At 56.4% G+C, this 23,929-nt stretch overlaps 1 protein-coding gene and 1 long non-coding RNA gene across 2 annotated transcripts; both read left to right on the top strand.

Annotated features, from left to right (window-relative positions):
• Positions 1 to 634: 634 nt before the first annotated feature.
• LOC137448106 (uncharacterized) lies at positions 635 to 5,674 on the top strand. Its single transcript, XR_010988983.1, has 6 exons — positions 635 to 790; positions 883 to 961; positions 1,967 to 2,471; positions 3,016 to 3,189; positions 3,434 to 3,593; positions 5,053 to 5,674. It is a non-coding gene; the product is annotated as an uncharacterized lncRNA (long non-coding RNA).
• A 1,711-nt stretch (positions 5,675 to 7,385) lies between these two features.
• LOC137448128 (uncharacterized) lies at positions 7,386 to 12,198 on the top strand. Its single transcript, XM_068152330.1, has 4 exons — positions 7,386 to 7,400; positions 8,592 to 9,547; positions 10,336 to 11,264; positions 11,631 to 12,198. The coding sequence occupies exons 1-3, from the start codon at positions 7,386 to 7,388 to the stop codon at positions 10,352 to 10,354; spliced, it is 990 nt and encodes a 329-aa protein (XP_068008431.1). The 3' UTR covers positions 10,355 to 11,264; positions 11,631 to 12,198.
• Positions 12,199 to 23,929: the final 11,731 nt, after the last annotated feature.

The following is a 23,929-nucleotide window of genomic DNA, read 5'->3' as shown; positions in this document are numbered from 1 at the left end:
ATAGGTTGGACACGATGATCTTGAAGGTCTCTTCCAACCTGGTCCGGTCCATTCCATTCCAACACCATCTAATCAACTAAACCACGGCACTGAGTGCCTCATCCAGTCTCTTTCTAAACACTTCCAGTGATGGTGACTCCACCACCTCCCTGGGCAGCACATTCCAAAGGCCAATCTCTCTTTCAACCTGCTCTATTCTATTCTATGAAGACCTTCTTCCTAACATCCAGGTTTAATTGGTGAGAGCCACAGACTTGGTTGCTGCCACCCGCTGCTAAGGGGTCTGAGTGGCCCCCAAATGGGGTTTGGAGGCAGGTAAAGGTTTCTTTTGGCGTGTGAAGGGGTTTTGTGGGCATCTAGAAGGGGTGTGGAGCCCCCTGAAAGGGTCTGGGATAGTGTCAGGGGGTTCTGGGCTGGTCTACCAGCGGGTCTGGGGACATTAGAAGCGTCTGGGGGTACCTAAAACGGAGCTGAGCGTATCAGATGGGGGGTTTGGGTGCCTCCAAAGGGGTTTTGTGGGCATCTAAGTTGGGGAATCTGGGGGGGTCCTGAAGGAGTTGGGGGGTTCTCCTCAAGCTATGAGCAGACACACAGACAGCTGTTAACGGACTTTCTTTGATCATTCCAGGTCTGGTGTGCTGGGACTGGCAGGACCTTCCTGAGCTGTCCACGTACAGTTTCTGTCGACACTCTTCAGCTCGTACATCCGGTTTGCTGACAGAGGGTGTGGGGTTTGTGGGGCCCGGCAGCGAGACTTTTCCAAAGAGGAGCTCTTCAGGGCAGCTCCAAGGTTAGGTTTGGATTCTCCTGGAGTCGCACACAGAACGAGTCTCACGATTCCAGTGGTCTAATTTCATAGTGCATTTTCTTCTCTCTGCCTAGGTGACAGGACGACCTCACTAATGAAGAGAGATAGCCTGAGCTCTGCAGGAACCTTGAACCCAAGCAGCCAGTGCCTTCTGTGAGTACAAGCTGTCCTTGCTCAACGTGGAACTAGTTGAGAGCTGAAGCCAGACCATACCTTAATTCCTTCAGCTTCCTCTTCTGCAGATTAAACAGTCCCAGTTCCTTCAGCCACTCCTCGTAAGGCTTGTTATCCAGACCCCTCACCAGCTTTGTGGCCCTTCTCTGGACTCACTCTCTCACAAGGGGTGTCCTGGGGAACACCACTCGTGCCCGGCCGTCCACCGGCTGGGTTTAACTCTGTTCCCCACCGCTCTTGGGGCCCAGCCATCCATCCTGTTCTGCTGTCCAGCAGTCCCTTTGAAAAAAAATCCATCTGAAAAAAGAAGTAGCAGAGAAGGAAAGCTGAAGCTGCAAAGATTGCAGTCCCCTCAGTTCTGGTTGTAGCCAGGTGGGGGTTGGTCCCTTCTCCCAGGCAAGCAGCACCAGAGCAAGAGGACACAGTCTCAAGCTGTGCCAGGGGAGGTTTAGGCTGGATGTTAGGAAGAAGGTCTTCATAGAATAGAATAGAGCAGGTTGAAAGAGAGATTGGCCTTTGGAACGTGCTGCTCAGGGAGGTGGTGCCCAGGGAGTCACCATCACTGGAAGTGTTTAGAAAGAGACTGGATGAGGCACTCAGTGCCATGGTTTAGTTGATTAGATGGTGTTGGAATGGAATGGAATAGAATAGAATAGAATAGACCAGACCGAGTAGGAAGAGACCTTCAAGATCATCGTGTCCAACCTATCATCCAACACCACCTAATTAACTAAACCATGCAACCAAGCACCCTATCCAGTCTCCTCCTGAACACCTCCAAAGATGGTGACTCCAGCACCTCCCTGGGCAGCCCATTCCAATGGGCCATCACTCTCTCTGTGCAGAACCTCTTCCTAACCTCTAGCCTAAACCTCCCCTGGTGCAGCCTGAGACTGTGTCCTCTTGTTGGGCCCGGTGATGATCAAAGTTCTTTTCCAAGCTGCTTACTCCTGTTTGGTTTTATTCTCCTGCATGAATTGTCAGTTCAAAGCACTCGAGAGAAATGGTGTGATGGCTGTGCTGCAAAGCATCAGACTGGGGACCGAAAGACAACCTCCTGTGGATCGATGTACCGGGATATTCCAGGAACCTCTGTGCTGCCATAGACCTGGACTTAAACTCGTTCCAGATGCCGCGGTGTGTTCCACATGACAATCGCACTCGGCACGTGAAGAGTGGCCAAGAGACTTCCCTTGTTTCCTTTGTGGAAGGCTTTTGTGTGTCCCCCGGCCCCGGGGGCCGTGTTCCTCTCGGGCAGGCTGCGGACGAGGCTGCCCTCGGCAGCAGGCGTGCCGCAAGCGGAGCGGCGAAGCTGTGTTCCTGGCAGTTCTCTCTCCGCCTGGATCAGGACAAAGGTGCCGGCCGACAAGGACTTGCACTGACACAGGGTCAGAGAGCTGAGAGCACCAAAGGGTTTAATTGGTGAGAGCAACAGACTTGGTTGCTGCCACCCGCTGCTAAGTGGCCCCCTAATGGGGTTTGGAGGCAGGTAAAGGTTTCTTTTGGCGTGTGAAGGGGTTTTGTGGGCATCTAGAAGGGGTGTGGAGCCCCCTGAAAGGGTCTGGGATAGTGTCAGGGGGTTCTGGGCTGGTCCACCAGCGGGTCTGGGGACATTGGAAGCATCTGGGGGTACCTAAAGTGGAGCTGGGTGTTTCAGATGGGGGGTTTGGGTGCAACCAAAGGGGTTTTGTGGGCATCTAAGTTGGAGAATCTGTGGGGGTCCTGAAGGAGTTGGGGGGTTCTCAGTGAGGTTTTGGAGTCTCTATGGAGTCCCTGTTGTATCTTGGGTCTGCTGTGGGATTGGTAGTGACTGGGTGCTCCGGTTTTGGTGGCTCCAGGGCAGCAGGTACCCACAGGGCTGTGCCTTGCTTTATGTTCCCCAGCTGTGGGCCAAGCAGGAGCCCCAGGGGAAGGGAATTTCAGCATGTGGCGGGTGATAGTGGAGGCGACTTCCTGACAAAATGGCTTTGGGGGTTTGGTTAGGTCTTGTTTTTATGGTTGACTCACTCTTGCTTTCTTTCCTTTTTTTTCAGGGAGCTTAACTGCTTTGCCTGAGGACCAGTTGCAGATTTGTATTCGGCCTCAGCCACAAGCCCTGACACGGAGCGGGGTGCTTTGGTGTCAGAATGTGGAGCTGTTGGAAACCCAATTGCTCACTGAAAAAAAGAAAAGGAATAATTTGTCATAAAAAAATCCCCACAGTTCCTGTAAGCTTTCGAGTTCCTACTTAATAATATAAAGCAGTTTGTGGTTTGGTTGGTTTGGTTTTTTTCTTGTTGTGCTGCAAAGATTTTGATAGGAATTTCTAGGTATTAACTACAGCCAGAGCAAGCCTCTACTTGCCCTGGGAACGCAGTGAAAACCTTTTGGGAATTGGTTCTGCTCTGTTACTCCTCAAGCTATGAGCAGACGCACAGACAGTTGTTAACAGAGTTTCTTTGTGCATTCCAGGTCCGGTGTGTTCAGACCGGCAGGATCTTCCTGGGCCATCCGATTACGGTTTCCGTTGACACTTTTCAGCCCTTACATCCGGTTTGCCGACAGAGGACGTTGGTTTGTGGGCCCTGGCAGCGACAGTTTTCCAAAGAGGAGCTCTAAGGCCAGCTGCAAGGTTAGGTTTGGATTCTCCTGGGGTGCCTGTGCTTGAAAGCCCCCCAGAGGCCGTGCAGAGTGGTGCTCGCAGTAGCTCTGTGCAAGTCTGCCGTGGGCTCAGGAGGCCAGTATCTAGAGAGAGGGAAGGACAGAGACACTTCTAAGACAGTTTTAAAGAAATAATTATGAGAAGAGGCAAATTAATTCTGGGGACTCATGTGATATATCTGTTTAAGAGAAAAAAAAATGAAGGAGGTTTCTGACCATAACCAGGCTGACAAAGCACAGTAATGTGGTTTCCTATGGGATTCAACTCCTCCTGCATTGCACAGGACACTTCAACAGCTGTCCTGACGAGCTATAAGTAATGAACTTAATCCACCCTGTGCGAGCAATGGGGCAAAAGATTACAAAATCCATGTATGCAGTTGAGATGTGTTACGTTGGGACGCCCAGGATACACCTGATCAAGCTCTCCTAGTGTTTAGACGCAAGATGGAAGAAGGAAGGGGGAAGACAGAGCAGAAGGTCTATTTAAATATGAATCTCCTAGGCTGAAAGAAAAGAAAAACATTTTAAAGAGCACTCAGTGAGACTCTGTCACCAGCATAGCTAATCACAGAATCACTGAGTGTTAGGGGTTGGAAGGGACCCCAAAATAGCATCCGGTCCAACCCCTGTGCCAGTGCAGGATCACCTGGGGCAGGTTTTGAATGTCTCCAGAGACTCCACTAACTCTCTGGGCAGCCTGCTCCAGGGCTCTGGCACACACAGTGAAAAGGTTTTCCCTTCTGTTCCTGCGGAACTTCCTCCTTTTATTCGTCGGACGCAGCGAAGCCGCTGGGTCGTGTTGCTGCGGCAAGGTGACCACCCTGTAGTTCAGGGCCTGGGTCTGTGCCTTCATGGCAGCCTGTTCCCTTGGCACCCTGTCAGCTTAACAGCCTTGTACTCGGGGCCTGTGTGACGAGTTGTGGAGCCCTCCATCCCCCTTCTGTCCCCAGCAGCAGCCCAAGGTCCCTGTAAGCAGGGCTGGGGAGGCTGCTTTAGGCAGCTGACAGGAACCAACCTTGCCTGGCCCTTAGGGGGCTGAGGTCAGTCCCTGGGCTCCTGAAGAGGTGGTGTTGCGCTGCTGCCAGGAGGGCCGGCCCGTAGGTGGGGCACGGGCCAGAGCCTGTGGCTCTCTGTGGGGCTTTTTGGGGGTGCTGCTGAGGCCTCACTCTGTCCTGTTGGCATCCTTTGTCAGGGTAGCCAGATCCTAGGCCCGATGTCTATCGTTAGCTCAATCGCAGAATTTCCTCGTCTGCTGTTCCTGTCCGTAAATTTTTGCCAGTGCTTCTGTAATAAAAAGGTTTTTATTTCTCCTGTAACTTGCAAGCTGGTGACCTCCTTAGGAGCACCACTGTGTTGTTCACAAAGTTCTTTGCTGTTGCAAAGCTGGGAGAAGTGTGAGGTTCAGCTGATGAAGTTTCTCTCTTTAGGAGTGTCTGCTCAGCCGTCCTCTTCCTGGATCTCGGAGCTTTGTCTCTCCCTGTTTGCGGTGCCCCGACAAGGACTTGTGCCGACACATCCTCGGGAAGCTGAAACCACCAAAGGGTTTAATGGGTGAGAGCAAAGCTCAGCTGTGTGCTGAAGCTGCAAACCTTGCCCAGAAGGCTGTCCCCGGCTCGGGGTGATAAAAAGAACAGGAGCGTAGCCGCTCGGCTGTCTTTCCTTCTGTGATGCCACAGGGGGGTGGGCGAGGATACAGCAGAGGAGCAGTGAGGGAGGGGTGAGGGCAGCCTCCCACAAAGGCTGCTTGCAGACCTGAAATGCCAAATGTTTGAAATGCCAGGACGTTCTTGGAGGGGAGGGAAAGCCCCGGGAAAGTGTAAGAGTGATTGTGAGGTGTTCCAGCAGAGGAACAGCGGTGCTGCTTATTGAGAGATTGCAGAAGGACAGTGATTTGTGTGCAGAAAGGCCTTGACGTGACCCCCCTCTGTTCTGTAGAAAGGCTTCTAGAGGAGAAAAGCACATCCTGAGCAGAGCCACGGGGGGGTGTGGGGTGTGGTTTGAAACAGAAATAGCAACTGTCTCTCAATTAAAACAGTGGATTGTCTTTCATGTGTGTGTGGTGTGCTGTTTTTTCATTGACTGGAAAAAGCTCTGCAGGGAGACCAGCTGATCTGCTCCCGAGGCACAGCAGCACCGGACCTGCTGAGCGTTGGGGGCCTGTTAAGGAGGGTCTGCTGTCATCTGAAGTGGGCTTGGGGGTATGAAAGGGGAATTTGGGGGCATGTGAAGGGTTCTGGGAGCATCTAGAGGTGTCTGGGGACCTCTGGAGGGGCTCCTGGGTCATGTCTGGAGGGTCAGGGAGGAGTGGGGGGGTCTGTGCCTCAGTGTGGTTTCGGGGTCTCTGTGTCAGGTCCCCACAGCGTGTGGGTTGCTTTGTGGCACTGCTGGAGTCTCGGTGTCCCTAGCGCCGCTGACTCTTCTGCTCACTGCTCCCACCTTGTGGGCACGGCCAGGTACTGCTTGCTGTTGCCTGCTGCCAAGGGTGTGAGTGGCCTCTGAAGGGAGGCGCAGAGAGGTATTCTGGGGCGTCTAGAGGGGCTTTGTGGGCATCGAGAGGTGTCTGGCGGCCTCTGGAGGGTCTCCGGGGGTGTCTCTGGAGGGTCCTGAAGCAGCTGAGGGGGCGGGGAGTGGTGGTGCTGTGTTAGAGGTCTCTGGGGGGTTCCAGGTTTTGGGGTCCCCCAGGATTGGGGTGGTCTCACTCCGGTATTGGGTGTCCTGCAGTCCCAGGACCCCCCAGCCACATCTCCCCTGACATCTCAAGGCGAGCTGCGAGCACCTCAAGGGCCTTAGAGGGTGACAAAGGAGGTCTGGGGGCATGTAGACGGAAGTGAGGGCACCAAGACGGCACCGCTCTCCCCGTGACAGCGCCTGCCCTTCCCAAGACGGCGCCGCCCTCCCCGTGACAGCGCCTGCCCTTCCCAAGATGGCGTCGCCCTCCCCGTGACAGCGCTTGCCCTTCCCAAGATGGCGCCGCCCTCGCCCCGTCGGCTCCGACCTAGCCAGCGTAACTATCGTCCCCTCTGCTTTCTCCGCTCCGCATCATCTCAGTGTAGACTCTGCTGCTCTCTGGAGTTGTTCTGTCCCTGCTGCAGGACTCTGCTATGGGTCTGAGGGTGGGCAGCAGCGAGGGGGGGGGGGCGAGAAACATCAGCGGCGAGGGGGGGGGGTGGGTGTCGATTTGCCGCGGTCGGGAGCAGTCTGCTCACGAGCTGTTCTCCTGTCTCTCCCAGCTCTTGCAGGCTGACCCCAATGCCCCCAGACTCGCCCAGCGATCCCAGGGTGAACCCCGCAGCACCCAGACTCGCCCAGCGATCGTCATGTGATTAGGGGCCGCGCAAAGGAGGGGCAGGGAGCAGAGAAAGCGGCGGCGGCGCTGTGAGGGGATAGGAAAGGGAAAGGGTGGGAAGGGAGCTAGAGGGGAGGGGGTGCGGGGAAGAGCGCGCAGGTTACGTCACTGGAGGCGGGGCTAGCGGGCGGCAATAGAATGGCTAAGGGAGGGGGCGGGAACGAGAGGACAGCTGCGTCACAAGGGGGCGGGGTTTGAGTGAAATAGGATGGTTATGGAGGGGGCGGGGAAAGGGCTGAGGGAGGTTGCAGGAGGTGGGACTGGAGGACTGGAGGCAGGGCTGGAGAGCGACAATTGGATGGCTATAGGAGGGGGCGGGGCTGGAGGAGGGCAGCAGGATGGCTATGGGGGGGCGGGGAATAGCGCAGACTATGTCACGGGGGGCGTGGCCTGAGCAGCTGGGGCAGAGAGGCGATGGCTGCTGATTACGTCAGAGCAAGGGGGCGGAGCACCCAGGCGGGAGTTGGGAGGAGGGCACCAGGGCTGCCCCGCGCGGTGACATCAGAGAGTGGAGTGGGGCCGCGGGGAGCGCGGAAAAGGGAGAATGGGAGGGGAGAGGAGGAGGAGGGGTGGGAGGGAGAGGCTGGGGGGGGTCATTAGTGGCCACCCAAGCTCGATACTGATCCAGACCGGTCCAAACCGGTCCAAGCCGGTCCAGACCGGTCCAAACTGGTCCAGACCGGTCCAAACCGGTCCAAGCTGGTCCAGACTGGTCCAAACCGGTCCAGACCGGGCCAGACCAGTCCAGACTGGTCCAAGCCGGTCCAGACTGGTCCAGACCGGTCCAAGCCGGTCCGGACCGGTCCAGACCGGTCCAGACCGGTCCAAGCCGGTCCGGACCGGTCCAGACCGGTCCGGACCGGTCAAAACCGGCCCAGACCGGTCCAAACCGGCCCAGACCGGTCCAAACCGGTCCAGACCGGTCCAAACCGGTCAAAACCGGTCCAGACCGGTCCAGACCGGTCCAAACCGGCCCAGACCGGCCCAGACCGGTCCAAACCGGTCCAAACCGGTCCAGACCGGTCCGGACCGGTCCAGACCGGTCCAAACCGGCCCAGACCGGTCCAAACCGGTCCAAACCGGTCCAGACCGGTCCAAACTGGTCCAGACCGGCCCAGACCGGCCCAGACCGGTCCAAACCGGTCCAGACCGGCCCAGACCGGTCCAGACCGGTCCAAACCGGTCCAGACCGGTCCAAACTGGTCCAGACCGGTCCAAACCGGTCCAGACCGGTCAAACCGGTCCAGACTGGTCCAGACCGGTCCAGACCGGTCCAAACCGGTCCAAAACACTCCAGACTGGTCCAAACCGGTCCAAACCAGTCTACACTGGTCCAAACTGATCCATACTGTTCCAAAATGGTCCAGACTGGTCCAGACTGGTCCAGACTGGTCCAAACTGGTCCAGACCGGTCCAGACTGGTCTAGCCCTGGCTCCATACTGGTACATACTGGTACATACTGGTCCCCCCTCTCTTCCTCTCTCCTCCCTTCCCCTTCCTTATTCCTTTCCCACCCTCCCCTCCCCTTTTGCCGCCCACCCCTAACCCCTTTCCCGCCTTTGCACTTTCCCCTCCCTCCTATTGGCCGCACCGCGCCAGAAGCTCCCTCCCCCTTTTAGCTTGGTGGGGGGAGGGGGCATGGCCAGCCACCCGCCTCCGCTTCACTTTCTCCCTCCCTTATTTGGGGGGGTGGCGTGGCCAGCCCCCCACCTCGCTTCTTCACTGCCCTCCCTTTGTGGGTGTGGCCAGCCGTCCTCCTCCGTTTCACTCTCCCTCCCTTATTTGGGAGGGGGCGTGGCCAGCCAGTCCCATCGCAGTGCACTCCCAGTCCTTCGCATTCTCTCCCAGTTCCCTCCCATTCCCATTCCACTACACCCAGTTCCTCCCTGTCCTTTCCCACTCCCTTTCCAAAACCCTTCCAGTGCCCTCCCAGTCCCTTCACTGTTCCCTACCAATTCCCTCCCAGTTTCCTCCCGCTCCCTCCCAGTCCCCTCCAATTTCACTCAGGTCCTCCCAGTTCCCTCCAAGTCCCCTTCCAGTTTGACCCAGGCCCTTCCCAGTTCCTTCCCAGTCCCCTCCCATCCCTCCCATTCCCTACCACTGCCCTCCCTGTCAATCCCAGTCCACCCAAGCCCCTAACAGTCCATCCCAGTCCCTTTCATTCCCTTCCCAGTTCACTCAGTCCCATCCCAATCCCCTCCCTGTCCCTTCCCTGTCCCTTCCCAATCCCCTTACTGTCCCATCCCACTCCATCCCAGTCCCTGCCAGTCCCTCCCAGTCCATTCACACTATGTCCCCTCCCTGTCCCTCCAAGTCCCCTACCATACTGTCCCACTCCCTTCCCATCCCCTCCCAGTCCCTCCCTGTTTATTCCTGTCCCTTACAGTACCTCCCAATCCCTTCTAGTCCTATCCCAGTATGGGAGGAGACCAGTAGGGACCAGGAGGCACTGGGAGACATGCCTGGACCAGCTGGATGCATTGCTGGAGCCCTGGGAGACAACTGGAAGCAGCAGGAACTCAACTGGGAGCACTGGGAACAACTGGGAGACAACTGGGAGAGCACTGGGAGCACTGTGAGTATCTCCACATAACCCCCAGTGCCCCCCTCAGCCCCTCCAGACCTCCTCAAAGTCTTTCCAGAGTCTCTGAGTTCTTCCCAGTGCCATTCAGAGCCCTTCCCAGTACCTCCCAGTTAACCCTTATAGTTCTCCAGCGCCCCCTCACTCCCCCCAGTAACCCTCCCCCCCCAGATCTTTTCACAGCCTCCCAGTACCTCCCAGTGCCCCCCCAGAGCCCTTAACAGCCTCCCTGTCCTTCACAGTACTGTCCTGAGCCCTTTCCAATTCCCTCCCTGATCCATCCCACTCCATCCCAGTCCCTTCCAACTCTTTTCCCTTCCCATTCCCTTCTTAGTTCCCTCCCAATCCCCTCCCACTGGCTCCCCACTCCCCTCCCAGTCCCGTCGCAGTGCACTCCCAGTCCTTCCCAGTCTCTCCCAGTTCCCTCCCATTCCAGTACACCCAGTTCCTCCCTGTCCTTTCCCACTCCCATCCCAGTCTCTTCCCAGTGCCCCCCCAGTCCATCCCCGCCCCTCCCAGTTCCTCCCATTCCATCCCAGTCCCTTCACAGTCCCCAACCAGTCCCTTCCCCATCCCTTTCCAGTACCCTCCCAGTTCTACCTGCACTACCTGGCAAGAGCCCTGGTGGACAATTGGAAGCAGTAGCATCCCCACTGGGAGACAACTGGGAGCACTGGGAGCATGACCCAGGAATTCCCAGTACCCCCCTCAGTCCCCCATTTCCCTCCCACAGCCCTTTACAGCCTCCCAGTCCATCCCATTTTCTCCTACACCTTTCCCAGTCTGGGAGGAGACTGGTAGGGACTGGAAGTTTCTGGGAGAGTCTGGGAGCCGTACCTGCAGCACCTGGAGTCAGACCTGGAGCCCTGGGAGACAACTGGAAGCAGCAGGAACCCAACTGGGACAAAACTGGGAGACAGCTGTGAAAGTGCCCTCTCAGTCCCTGCCAGTCCCTCCCAGTCCATTCCCACTATGTCCCCTCCCTGTCCCTCCATGTCCCCTCCCATACTGTCCCACTCCCTTCCCAGTCCCTCCCTGTTTATTCCTGTCCCTCCCAGTACCTCCCAATCCCTTCTAGTCCTATCCCAGTATGGGAGGAGACCAGTAGGGACCAGGAGGCACTGGGAGACATACCTGGACCAGCTGGAGGCATTGCTGGAGCCCTGGGACACAACTGGACCGCCCCAAAGTCTTTCCACAGTCTCTGAGTTCTTCCCAGTGCCATTCAGAGCCCTTCCCAGTACCTCCCAGTTAACCCTTAGACTTCCCCAGTGCCCCCTCACTCCCCCCACAGTAACCCTCCCCTCCCAGAGTCCTTTCACAGCCTCCCAGTACTCCCCACTACCTCCCAGTACCTTCCAGTAACCCCCAGTGCCCCCCTGAGCCCTCCCAGTTCCACCGAGGAAGTCCTTCCACAGCCTCCCAGTGACCCTCTGTACCCCACTGAGCATCCCCAATTCCTCCCCAGAGTCCTTCCACAGTCTCCCAGTACCTCCCCACTACTGTCCTGAGCCCCTCCCAGTGCCTCCCAGTCCTTTCCCAGTCTGGGAGGAGGCTGGCAGGGGCTGAGAGGCACTGGGAGGGACTGGGAGCCATACCTGCAGCACCTGGAGTCAGTTCTGGAGCCCTGGGATACAACTGGAAGCATCAGGAACTCAACTGGGAGCACTGGGAGGAACTGGGAGACAACTGGGAGAGCACTGGGAGCACTGTGAGTATCTCCCCATAACCCCCAGTGACCCCTTCACCCCCTGCAGACCGCCCCAAAGTCTCTCCACAGTCTCTGAGTTTTTCCCAGTGCCATTCAGAGCCCTTCCCAGTACCTCCCAGTTAACCCTTATAGTTCTCCAGTGCCCCTCACTCCCCCCCAGAGTCCTTCCACAGCCTCCCAGTACCTTCTAGTACTTCCCAGTAACCCCCAGTTCCTCCTAGTACCTCCCAGTCTCACATAATCAACCAGGTTTGAAGAGACCTCAGATCTCATCAATTCCCTCCTATGTCTGCATCCCTATCCCCTCCTCACAATTAAACCATGGCTCCAGCTGCCACATCCAGTTCTTTTTTGGAACACCTCCAGGGATGGGGACTCCACCACCTCCCTGGGCAGCACATTCCAATGGCCAGTTCCTCTTTCTGGGATGAACTTTGTCCTCACCTCTAGCTTAAACCTTCCCTGGCACAGCCTGAGACTGCGTCCTCTTGTTCTGGTACTGGGTGCCTGGGTGAACAGACCAAACCCCACCTGGCTACAATCTGCCCTCAGGTAGTTGTAGAGAGCAAGAAGGTCTCCCCTGAGCCTCCTCTTCTCCAGGCTAAGCAACCCCAGCTCCCTCAGCCTTGCCTCACAGGGCTGTGCTCCAGACCCCTCCCCAGCTTTGTTGCCCTTCTCTGGACACCTTCCAGCATCTCAACATCTTTCCTAAACTGAGGGGCCCAGGAACTGGACCCAGAACTCAAGGTGTGGCCTGACCAGTGCTGAGCACAGGGCAGAATGACCTCCCTGCTCCTGCTGGCCACACTGTTCCTGATGCAGGCCAGGATGTATTTGGCCTTCTTGGCCACCTGGGCACACTGCTGGCTCATGTTCAGCTGGTGTCAACCAGCACCCTCAGGTCCCTTTCCAGCCTGGTTCCTATCCAGCTAGTCTGACCCCAGCCTGTAGCAATGCCTGGGGTTGTTGTGGTAATGTGTAGAACCTGGCACTTGGATGTGTTCAATCTCATGCCCTTGGACTCTGCCTGGAGGAAAGCAGAAAGTATCTATGGAAGGTTTCACGACAGGAAAGAACAACAGGCTGCTGACGACGGAAGAACGGTCTGATGATAAAGAAGAGCTGACTGCAGTAAACAGCCTGAAGCGCGAGACAGAAGGACGCTCGCCTCCGTGCTGGAGAAGCTCAACCTGCTATGGGATGAAGATAATAATGGAGAGCTGCATATCAAAGGAGAAAACTCAATTAGCAGCAGTGGTGCAAGAATGCCAGGGAATTGCTTAGCCTGCTTGGTTTTTCCTACATACACTGCTTGTTCTGTACCACTAAACAATTCCTGCTTCACCAACCAGGGAGTCCGTGCATGCTTTCCAAACTCTGCCCATCTGTCCAGCCTGTCAGGGTCCCTCTGCTGAGCTCTCCTACCTTCCAGCAGATCAACTCCTGCCCCCAGCTTGGTGTCATCTGCAGTTATTGATGATGGACTTGCTCCCCTCATCCAGATCATCAATACAGATATTGAACAGGATGGGACCCAGCACTGATCCCTGGGGGACACCACTAGTGCCCGGCTGCCAGCTGCATGTGGCACCATTCACCACCACTCTCTGGGCCCAGGACTCCAGCCAGTTCCTAACCCAGCACAGAGTGCTCCTGTCCAGGATGTGGGCTGTTCTGCTTGGCCAGGTGGTTGTTGTGGCAGACAGTGTCAAAGGCCTTGCTGAAGTCCAGGCAGACTACATCCACAGCCTTCCCCACACCTACCAGGCAGTCACCTGGGCATAGAAGGAGATCAGGTTGGTGAGGCAGGACCTGCCCCTCCCACCAAATCTTTGCTGGCTGGGCCTGAGCCCTTGCCCGTCCTGCAGGTTTGCTGTGATTGCCCCCAGGACGATCTGCTCCATAGTCTTGCCAGGCACTGAGGTCAGGCTTACAGGCCTGGAGTTCCCAGGTTCTTCCCTCCAGCCCTTCTCGTGAATGGCATCACACTGGCAGCTTCCAGCCACCTGGGACCTCTGTGGTCATGCAGGACTGGTGGCAAATGTTGGGCAGTGGCTTGGAGCTCATCTGCCAGAGCTCTCTGCCCTGGGATGGATCCCATCTGGTGCCATAGACTTGTGAGGGTCCCAGTGGTATCCCAGTCCCTCCCAGTTCTTTCCCAGTCCTTCTCAGTCAGATTTTTCTGACAGCTCTTGGAAGAACATTTCTGTACAGGTGTTCCCCAGGGCTCCTCAGCTGCTGATAACTCAACAATCTTGGAGGGGAATAAAACCCATGGAAAGCTGAGCGTGAAGTGACACAGCAGGCACCGCCCCCCCCCAGGGTGGCACCGCCCCCCCCCCAGGGTTGCACCGCCCCCCCCCCAGGGTGGCACCGCCCCCCCCCAGGGTGGCACCGCCCCCCCCCAGGGTGGCACCGCCCCTTCCCAGGGTGGCACCGCCCCTTCCCAGGGTGGCACCGCCCTTCCCAGGGTGGCACCGCCCTTCCCAGCGCGGCACCGCCCCCCAGCGCGGCACCGCCTCCACCCATGTGGCACCGCCCCCCAGCGTGGCACCGCCCCCTCAGCGTAGCATCGCCCCCCCAGCCTGAACCCCACCCCCCAGCGTGGCACCGCCCTCAACAACATGGCGCCGGATGCTTTAAAACGGCTCAGTGCAGGGTCGTGGCTGGTAGAGGTTGGAGCTCTTCTGCTGTGTCCCGGGTCAGTGCCAGTCTCTGCTGCTTTGTGGGGTTTCTCTATAGCAGCCGCTGGAGCTGCACGGGGCTTGGGGGTGTGGCCGCCCGCGGTGCTGCGCGGGGCTTTGGGGGGGGTGGCCGCCCGTGGTGCTGCGCGAGGCTTTGGGGGGGTGGCCGCCGGCGGTGCTGCGCGGGGCTTTGGGGGGGTGGCGGCTGCTGCCTCAACTGTACCCAGAGATACCTGTAACTCTGTGCTTCTAATGCATGCAATAATGACGGAAGTGTGGAGCTGTAAGTGATAACAGAATTGGCCCTTTATCTCTTTTTCTTTTCTAGTACGCCCAGTGTTTCCCCACTCCTGTTAGGAGTCTTGTCTGCAGGACTCTTGCTGTTCTCCACATGTGGGGTGTGTGTGTATGTCTACATCAGGAGCAGTCTATACGTTGTGCTTTGGAGAACAAGACCACAAGTAAGTCTGCTTTGTGTTGCACTCATGAGGAATGAGCTGCCCTGGGAGGTGATGGAGTCACCATCACTGCAAGTGTTTAAAGTAAGACTGGATGAGGCACTGAGTACCATGGTTTAGTTGATTAGATGGTGGTGGGTGATAGGTTGGACTCAGTGTTCTGGAAGGTCTTTTCCAACCTGGTTAAGTCTGTATTCTATTCTGCTTTCCTGATTGCTCCCAGCATGGCCCCTGTGTTCTCCCTCTTCTTCCCAGTAACTCCAAAATCCTTTTCTAGTGCTCCCAGTGCCTTCCCAAGTCTCCCAGTGGGGCCCCAGATCTTCCCTCAGTGGGGAAGTGTTCTCCCAGCATGCCAAACTCTCTTCTTGGTGCTCCAAGTACCACCAGATGCTGAGTGTGTGTTTTGGGACAGCATCAGTTCACAGCTCTGTGAGTTAAATGAACGCTGAAGGGAGAACAAATGATTTTGTGGTATTTTTATTGAATGCATGCTAACCTCCTCAGAGCTTTACAATGTGAGTAACTGAGATCTGTTCTTTGCTTTTTGCTTTATTCTTTACAGATTGACTCTTTGCTTTCCACTTCATTAACCGAGCAAGCAAGACGTGCAGCAGCGACACGGTCGGCACAAGGGCTACGGCTGCTGCGACGGTACAGCCTCGCCCTGCCAGCCTAGCAGGGGATCTCCTGCTTGGCTTGTGTGGGCTCCAGGTAGGGTTTGATCTGTCAGTCAGGAAGGAAAGGCTGAAAAAGAAACTGCTCAGTCCACGCTTTTACCGAGGAGCTGAAACTTCTTCCAGTGTAGACTCCAACCGAGCAGGTAGGTAAGCAAGCAGAAGTCCTCTGATGGGTATAATGGGAGTGGCAAAGAGACTTCCCTTGTTTCCAGTGTGGACAACCTCTTGTTTGTCCCCTGACCCCAGGAGCTTCTCACAGGGGCTGTGTTCCTCACTAACAGCAAGGCTGCGCTCGGCCCCTGGGGATGCTGCAACCGTAGCAGAGAAGTTGTGCTCCTGGCAGTTCTCTCTCCACCTGGATCAGGATGAAGGTGCAGGCCATTGCTCTGCAGCTAGGCACCGCTGGGAGCTGCAGCTGGTGCCCAGATCAAAGACAGCTTTGTCTCTAAGGCCAGTGCTTCTCTGCAGAGAAACCAAGATTTCTCTGCAGGTGTTGCCCAGGGTTCCTCATCTGCTCAGAATGCCCAGCTCCAGTGCCAGGCTGATGTCCCCTCACAGCCGTCACTCTGTCGGTGCTTGCCTAGAAGTGCCGGAAATCTTCCTGGAACTATTGGAGAAAAGGAAGCTTTGTCTGTCTCTGTTTGCAGTGCCCTGAGAAGGACTTGTACCGACACAGGCTCAGAAAGCTGAAACAAAACAATGAGAGCAACAGATGGAAGAGATGGGTTGATTGCCAGCAAGAAATGCACCAACTGCAAGGTGATTATGGGGTAGTAAATCCCTGAAGGTGTGACACGCTTGGAGATGCAGACCTGCGCAGCAGCTGTCACAGAGGAGGGAAGTGCAGCAAAAACTCAGCTGCGTGCTGAAGGTGCAAATCCTACTGAGAAGGGCATCCGTGGGTCGGGGTGATAAAAAGCGGGGCAGCCCCTCAGCTGTCTCTCTTTCCTTCCATGATACCACATGGGGGTGGGTGCTGATGCAGGAGAGGAGCAGGTGAGTGAGGGGCGGGGGATGCTGCCCAAAAAAGCTGCCTGAATGCTCTCAGAGGGGATGAAAACCCATGAAAAAAATTTAAGTGTTAGTGTGAGGTATTCCAGCAGAGAAAAAGCTGTGCTCTTAATCGAGAGATTGCAGAACAGTAGTAATGTGGATGCAAAAAGGCTTTGAAATGACTCTTATTTGCAAACTAAAAAACCCCACAAGACACACAAAAGAAACATCACTGGTTTTATTTTTAGTTTCTTAATTTGAATGGGAAGTCAAGGGGAATATAGAGGCATGTGGGGACTAACGGAAGGTCTCCTGTGGGTATTTTAGTCGGATGGTTAGGGTTAGTTGTGGTGGTGGGGGGAAAGCTTTGCAGTAGTGGCCTTTGTGGCGGGGGTCCAAATAACCCTAAATATCCAACTAATCCTTTGGGAGACTCTCCAGAGGCCCTCCTCATCCCTCTATGTGCCCCCAAATTCCCCTTTGATACCCCCAGGTGCACCTTAGGTGCCAACCGATCCCCTTAAGAGGGGTGGCAACACTGACCAGTTAGGGGCTTCTCTTGCCCCTGTGTGTGGGGAGCAGCTGAGTGCGGCCCTCTTTGAAGGTTTTTCCATTTGTATTGAAAACTAAGAAACAAAAAGAAAAAAACCCCAAAGGAACAAAGAAGGGCAACCCCCCCCTCCCATGACAGACAAAAAGGAAGGTCTACTGTTTTTATGTGATACACATGTTATATTTATGCTTTGAAACCCTGTTTTGCTCTCCCTAGAATTTGCTTTTACATTCCAGAAGCTCTCCTGTTTAAGTGGATGTAGAAGAATAGTATGATGTGGGAAGGTGTTTTGGGATAGCTTTGGAAGACTACGGGGAAGATTTGCCTTTGCTCGAGTCAGAGAAAGCTATGTTTTGCCTTTGACTCTGAGAGTAATGTAAACACTTTGGAACCGAAGGAGAGAAACTGGGCAGAGTTTGGTTGGACGTGTTAAAATAGTTCTGTTGTTACGACCTACTGTATGCCTTAATTACACGTATGCCAGTAGAAAATGCCCAACTGAGATGTGCCACGTGTGCCTTCTGATTAGACTATATAACTTTGCTGTATAATGTAATAAATGTCTTCAGCTGCTTACATCTGGCCCAGAAAGCACTGCTCGAAGTAATTAAAACATCAATACTACAACAAATGGTCACCCCGGACAGAGGTAAGTGACTGGGGAAACTGAGCGTCGGTGCCTCCTGTTGAGGAGCACGTATGGGTAATGAAAGAACAAAAGAAGATAACTTGATACTCAGAGTCATTTACTTACATCTTGGAGGGAAAAAAAAGGGCAACAATGTAGAATGAAAAGACATGGGAGCGGGGAGGGATGGCGGCAACAAAAGTAAACAAAATTGTTACATCTTCCCTTACAACACAGGGACTAATTAAAGATTCTTTAGATCAATTAGCAGAGCATTATAAAGCTGTTAGAATAGTAATGCCATTTCACCAGAACAAAGCTCTTCTTTGACATCTACGCCCCCCAGCCCTTCTCCCCCACCATGGCCACTAAGCTCACCTGCACCCCTGGAGCTGCAGTCACTGGCACCTGGCCAATAGCAACAGCAGCCCACTCCCCCCCTGCTGCTGGACACCCTCCCACTAACTCTTAAAAGTTTTTCCATGTGTTTTAATTGTGGACAGAAGGGACACTTTAGGCAAAAAGCATGACTTGGGAGAAGATGACTGTCCTAGAAGCCTGTAAGAAACACTGATTGCCAGATACTTTTGTGTACTTTAGGAACTGCTGCTGTAAGTTGTATGCACTGACATCCAGCAATATGGAGTGGAGAAGAGACAGTGGCATCTGCTACAAGCACCTTGAGTTTTAGGCTCAAAAACATCAATGTAGCTCAAAATTGCTGCTATCGCCTCCTATGGAAGTCTCCATGCCTTCAGGGAATCCTACATTTGACCTCGAGGCTGCCTGGAAGGGCAGCTGGTGTGAATTCGGTGGCTTTCTCCCCACCCCCCTTTCCCCCCCCTCTCTTTGTCCCTATGGTGCCTTTGCTAGCCGGCCGCCTCCCCCCCCCCCCCATTTCTCCCCCCCTTTCTGATAACCTCTCTAGTCTATGAAAGTTGTGTTCTGATTTAAAGCAACAATGATTATTTCATTATTTCTGATTGTGATGTGTTTTAGAGATTTTTTTTTTTGTTTTTAATAGTTGTTTTACCTGTAAGCATAATGAATAGTAAGTATTTAGTGTTTATAAGTATTAAGTAATTAGTGATTGTACTAAGGTACTAAGGTGTTAGGATAAGAGTTTGATATAGGGATATTATAGAATGAGATTTTTGTTTCTTTGTATTCAAAATCGTTTTAAGAGAAGGATTATATATATTAAAAAAAAAAAAGGATGCATATTTTATAACAGGTTGGATGTGTTAAAATAGTTTTATTGCAACCTATTGTATGCCAGCAGAAAATGCCCAACTGAGATGTGCCACGTGTGCCTTCTGATTAGACTATATGACTTTGCTGTATAATGTAATAAATGTCTTCAGCTGCTTACATCTGGCCCAGAAAGCACTGCTCGAAGTAAAACCTCTATACTACAGTGTTAATTCGTAAGAAGGGAGGCTTTCAAATGGGGTACGTGGGGTTCTCAAATATATAAATGTGCAGTGTGTATCTATCATATGCAAAGAGTGGCTTTTTAAAAGTATCGATTTTGTTGTCGATTGGTTATTTTTTATGTGAATGGAAAACCCTCTGAACAGAGGCTGGCTGAGCCTGATAGGAAAAATTAACCGTTCTGTATAAAATAAGAATTAACATGGGAAAAGATTAACCTTTTATATAACCCCCGGCTGGGCTCGGCTCCCTTCGGCGCCTCGGCTGGGCTCGGCTCCCTTCGGCGGCTCGGCTGGGCTCGGCTCCCTTCGGCGGCTCGTCTGGGCTCGGCTCCCTTCGGCGGCTCGGCTGGGCTCGGCTCCCTTCGGCGGCTCGGCTGGGCTCGGCTCCCTTCGGCGGCTCGGCTGGGCTCGGCTCCCTTCGGCGCCTCGGCTGGGCTCGGCTCCCTTCGGCGCCTCGGCTGGGCTCGGCTCCCTTCGGCTCCTCGGCTCGGCTCGGCTCCCTTCGGCTCCTCGGCTCGGCTCGGCTCCCTTCGGCTCCTCGGCTCGGCTCCCTTCGGCGCCTCGGCTCGGCTCGGCTCCCTTCGGCGCCTCGGCTCGGCTCGGCTCCCTTCGGCGCCTCGGCTCGGCTCGGCTCCCTTCGGCTCCTCGGCTCGGCTCGGCTCGATTCGGCTCCTCGGCTCGGCTCGGCTCGATTCGGCTCCTCGGCTCGGCTCGGCTCCCTTCGGCTCCTCGGCTCGGCTCGGCTCCCTTCGGCTCCTCGGCTCGGCTCGGCTCCCTAGGGCTCCTCGGCTCGGCTCGGCTCCCTTCGGCTCCTCGGCTCGGCTCGGCTCCCTTCGGCTCCTCGGCTCGGCTCGGCTCCCTTCGGCTCCTCGGCTCGGCTCGGCTCCCTTCGGCTCCTCGGCTCGGCTCGGCTCCCTTCGGCTCCTCGGCTCGGCTCGGCTCCCTTCGGCTCCTCGGCTCGGCTCGGCTCCCTTCGGCTCCTCGGCTCGGCTCGGCTCCCTTCGGCTCCTCGGCTCGGCTCGGCTCCCTTCGGCGCCGCCCTCCCCGTGACAGCGCCTGCCCTTCCCAAGATGGCGCCGTCCTCCCCGTGACAGCGCCTGCCCTTCCCAAGATGGCGCCGTCCTCCCCGTGACAGCGCCTGCCCTTCCCAAGATGGCGCCGTCCTCCCCGTGACAGCGCCTGCCCTTCCCAAGATGGCGCCGTCCTCCCCGTGACAGCGCCTGCCCTTCCCAAGATGGCGCCGCCCTCGCCCCCTCGGCTCTGACCTAGCCAGCGTAACCCTCGTCCCCTCTGCTTTCTCTGCTCCGCATCAGCTCAGTGTCGACTCTGCTGCTCTCTGGAGTTGTTTTGTCCCTGCTGCAGGACTCTGCCACGGGTCTGGGGGTGGGCAGCAGCGAGGGGGGCGGGGGTGGGTGTCGATTTGCCGCGGTCAGGAGCAGTCTGCTCCCAGTTCACGAGCTGTTCTCCTGTCTCTCCCAGCTCTTGCAGGCTGACCCCAATGCCCCCAGACTCGCCCAGCGATCCCAGGGTGAACCCAGCGCCTCCCAGTCTCTGCCAGTGCTCCCGGGAACTGCAAAATCCCTCTCCAGTGCTCCCAGGAACGCAGTGAGTGACCTCCTGTCCCACGCGGTGCTGCCAGTATAACCTCTCCGATCCTATTCTCGGTGACCTCGCAGCAACAACAGTGCTCCCAGGAACTCCAAGATCTCCCTCAAAGGCTCCCAGTACTGCAATGTGTTCTCCCAGTCCCCCCCAGTATTTCCCAGTCCCTTCCCTGTTTGTCCCTGTCCCTCCCAGCTTGTCCCAGTCTGTAACAATCGCTTTGCTATCCCTACCAAGTCCCTTCCCACACTGTCCCAGTCCCTTCCCAGTCCCTTCCCAGTTTCATTCCCAGTCCTTTCCCACTGCATCCCAGTCCCTTCGCAGTACTCTCCCATTCCCAGCCAAGTCCCTTCCCAGTTTCCTTCCAGTCCCTCCCAATTTCTCCCACTACCTCCCAGTTCTTCTTAGTCCCTTGCCAGTTCCCTCCAGGTCCTTTCCAGTCCATCCCATTCCCACCCAGTCCCTTCCCCGTCCTATCCCAGTCCATCCCACTCCATCCCGGGCCCTCCCAGTCCCTTCCCATTCCCTTCCCAGTTCCCTCCCATTCCGTCCCAGTCCTTCCCAGTCTCTCCCCCCCCCATTCCTGTCCATCCCAGCCCCTCCCATTCCCTCCCCGTCCCCTCCCAGTCTGCCCAGTGCCCTCCCAGTCATTCCCAGTTCCTCCCATTCCCTCTCAGTCCCCTCCTGGTCCATTCCCAGTGCCCTTCTATTCCCTCCCCGTCCCCTCCCATTTCACTCTGGTCCTCCCAGTGCACTCCCAGTCCCCTCCCACTTTGTCCCAGTTCCCTCCCTGTCCCTTCCCAGCCCCTTCCCAGTCCCTCCCACTCCATCCCAGTCCCTCCCATTCCCTCCTGTTCCACCCAGTCCCTCCCACTCCCTCACTGTCCCTTCCCAGTTCCCTCCCAGTCCGTCCCAGTGCCCTCCCCATACCTTCCCAGTCTCTTCACAGTTCCCTCCCAGTTTCGCCCAGGCCCTTTCCAGTCCCTCCCAGCAAGCTCCCAGTCCTGCCCTGTCCCTCCCAATTCCCTCCCAGTCCACCCAGTCCCTCCCACTCCCCTCCCAGTTCCCTCCCAGTTTGTCCCAGGCCCTTACCAGTCCATTCTCACTTTCCTCCCTGTCCCCTCCCAGTCCCTTCCCAGTGCACTCCCAGTCCCTTCCCAGTGCACTCCCAGTCCCCTCCCATTCTCTTCCAGACCCCTCCCATTCTCTCCCAGTCCCTCCAAGCCCCTCCCTGTCCATCCCAGCCCATCCCTGTCCATCCCAGTCCCCTCCCACTTAGTTCCAGGCCCCTCCCTGTCCCTTCCCACTCCCCTCCCTGTCCCTTCCCACTCCCCTCCCTGTCCCTTCCCTGTCACCTCCGTGTCGCTTCCCTGTCGCCTCTGTGTTGCTTCCTTGTCCCTTCCTTGTTCCATCCCAGTCCCCTCCCATTTTGTCCCAGGACCTTCCCAGTCCCCTTCCAGTCCCCTCCCAGTCCACCCAGTTTCTCCCAGTCCCTTTCCAGTCCCTTCCCAGGCCTTCCAAGTTTCCTCCCATTCCTTCCCGGTCCTTCCCAGTGCCCTCCTAGGTCCTCCCAGTTCCCTCCAAGTCCCCTCCCACTTAGTTCCAGGCCCTTCCCAGTCCCTTCTCAGGTCCCTCCCAGTCCCATCCCAATCCCCTCCCAGTCCCTTCCCACTGCCCTTCCTTGTGCATTCCCAGTTCCCTCCCAGTTTGTCCCAGGACCTACCCAGTCCCTTCTCAGTCCCTCCCAGGCCCTTTCCAGTTCCTTCCCAGGCCCTCCCATTGCCTCCCAGTTCCCTCCAAGTCCCCTCCCACTTAGTTCCAGGGCCTTCCTAGGTCGTTCCCAGTGTCCTCCCACTCCATCCCATTCCCCTCCAGTCCACCCACTTCCTCCAGTCCCTTCCCAGGCCCTCCCAGATTCCTCCCATTCCCTCCCAGTTCCCTCCAAGTCCCTTCCCACTTAGTTCTAGGCCCTTCCCAGTCCCTTCCCAGTTTGACCCAGTCCACCCATTCCCTCCCACTCCCCCCCACTCCCTTCCCAGTCCCTTTCCAATACCCTCTCACTCCCCTCCCGCTCCCTTTCCATTAGCCTTCCAGTGCCCTCCCAGTCGCCTCCCAGTTTGTCCCAGTCCCTTGCCTGGTCCTCCCAGTTTCCTACCAGTCCCTCCCATTCCCTCCCGGTCCCCTCCCAGTCCACCCAGTTCCTCCCAGGCCCCTCCCAGTCTCTTCCCATTCCCTTTCCAGTGGTCACCCAGTCTTTCCCACTGCCCTCCCAGTCCCTCCCAGTGCCCTCCCATTTCACTCGGGTCCTCCCACTTCCCTCCAAGTCTGCTCCCAGTGTGTCCCAGTCCCTTCCCACTTTGTCCCAGTCCCTTCCCACTCCCCTCCTTGTCCATTCCTTGTTACTTTCCAGTTCCCTTCCAGTCCCCTCCCAGTTTGTCCTAGTCCCCTCCCAGTCCACCCAGTTCCTCCCAGGCCCTTTCCCGTCTCTTCCCAGTCCCTCCCGTTCCCTCCCATTCCCTCCCAGGTCTTCCCAGTTCCCTCCAAGTCCCCTCCCAGTTAGTTCCAGGCCCTTCCCAGTCCCTTCAAAGTTTATCCCAGTGCCTACTCAGTTCCATCCCAGTCCATCCCACTCCACCCAGTCTCTCCCACTCCCCTCCCAGTCCCTTTGCATTACCCTTCCAGTTCCCTCCCACTTCCCTCCCTGTCCATTCCTTGTTACTTTCCAGTTCCCTTCCAGTCCCCTCCCAGTTTGTCCTAGTCCCCTCCCAGTCCACCCAGTTCCTCCCAGGCCCTTTCCCGTCTCTTCCCAGTCCCTCCCGTTCCCTCCCATTCCCTCCCAGGTCTTCCCAGTTCCCTCCAAGTCCCCTCCCAGTTAGTTCCAGGCCCTTCCCAGTCCCTTCAAAGTTTATCCCAGTGCCTACTCAGTTCCATCCCAGTCCATCCCACTCCACCCAGTCTCTCCCACTCCCCTCCCAGTCCCTTTGCATTACCCTTCCAGTTCCCTCCCACTTCCCTCCCTGTCCCCTTCCAGTTTGTCCCAGTCTCTTCCCAGTTTGTCCCAGTCTCATCCTAATCCCCTCCCTGTCCCTTCCCAGTCCCTTCCCACTCCCCTCCGTCCCTCCCCAATTCCCTCCTTGTCTCCTCCTTGTCCCTTCCCAGTCCCCTCCCAGTCCACCCATTTCCTCCCAGTCCCTTCCCAGGCCCTCCCGGTCCCCTCCCAGTCCTTCCAAGTGCCCTCCCAGGTCCTCCCAGTCCCTTCCCACTCCCCTCCCAGTCCCTTCCCACTCCCCTCCTTGTACTCTCTTTGTTCTCCTTGTCTCCTCCTTCTCCTCTCCTTGTCCTTTCCATGTCTCTTCCTTTTCCCTTCCCAGTTAAATCCCAGTCCCCTCTCAGTTTGTCCTAGGCCCTTTCCAGTCCCTTCCCAGGCCCTCCCAGTTTCCTCCCACTCCCTCCCACTCCCCTCCCAGTTCTTCCAAGTGCCCTCCCAGGTCCTCCAAGTCCCCTCCCACTTAGTTCTAGGCCCTTCCCTGTCCCTTCTCAGTTCCCTTCCCACTCCCCTCCCTGTCCCTTCCCACTCCCCTCCCTGTCCCTTCCCACTCCCCTCCCTGTCCCTTCCCACTCCCCTCCCTGTCCC

Source organism: Melanerpes formicivorus, unplaced genomic scaffold (assembly GCF_026170545.1).
Source record: "Melanerpes formicivorus ecotype bairdi unplaced genomic scaffold, bMelFor1.0.p_v2 SCAF_23, whole genome shotgun sequence".
Lineage (NCBI taxonomy): Eukaryota > Metazoa > Chordata > Aves > Piciformes > Picidae > Melanerpes > Melanerpes formicivorus.
Note: the sequence above shows the minus strand (reverse complement) of the source record. Positions and strands in the feature narration are given on the sequence as shown.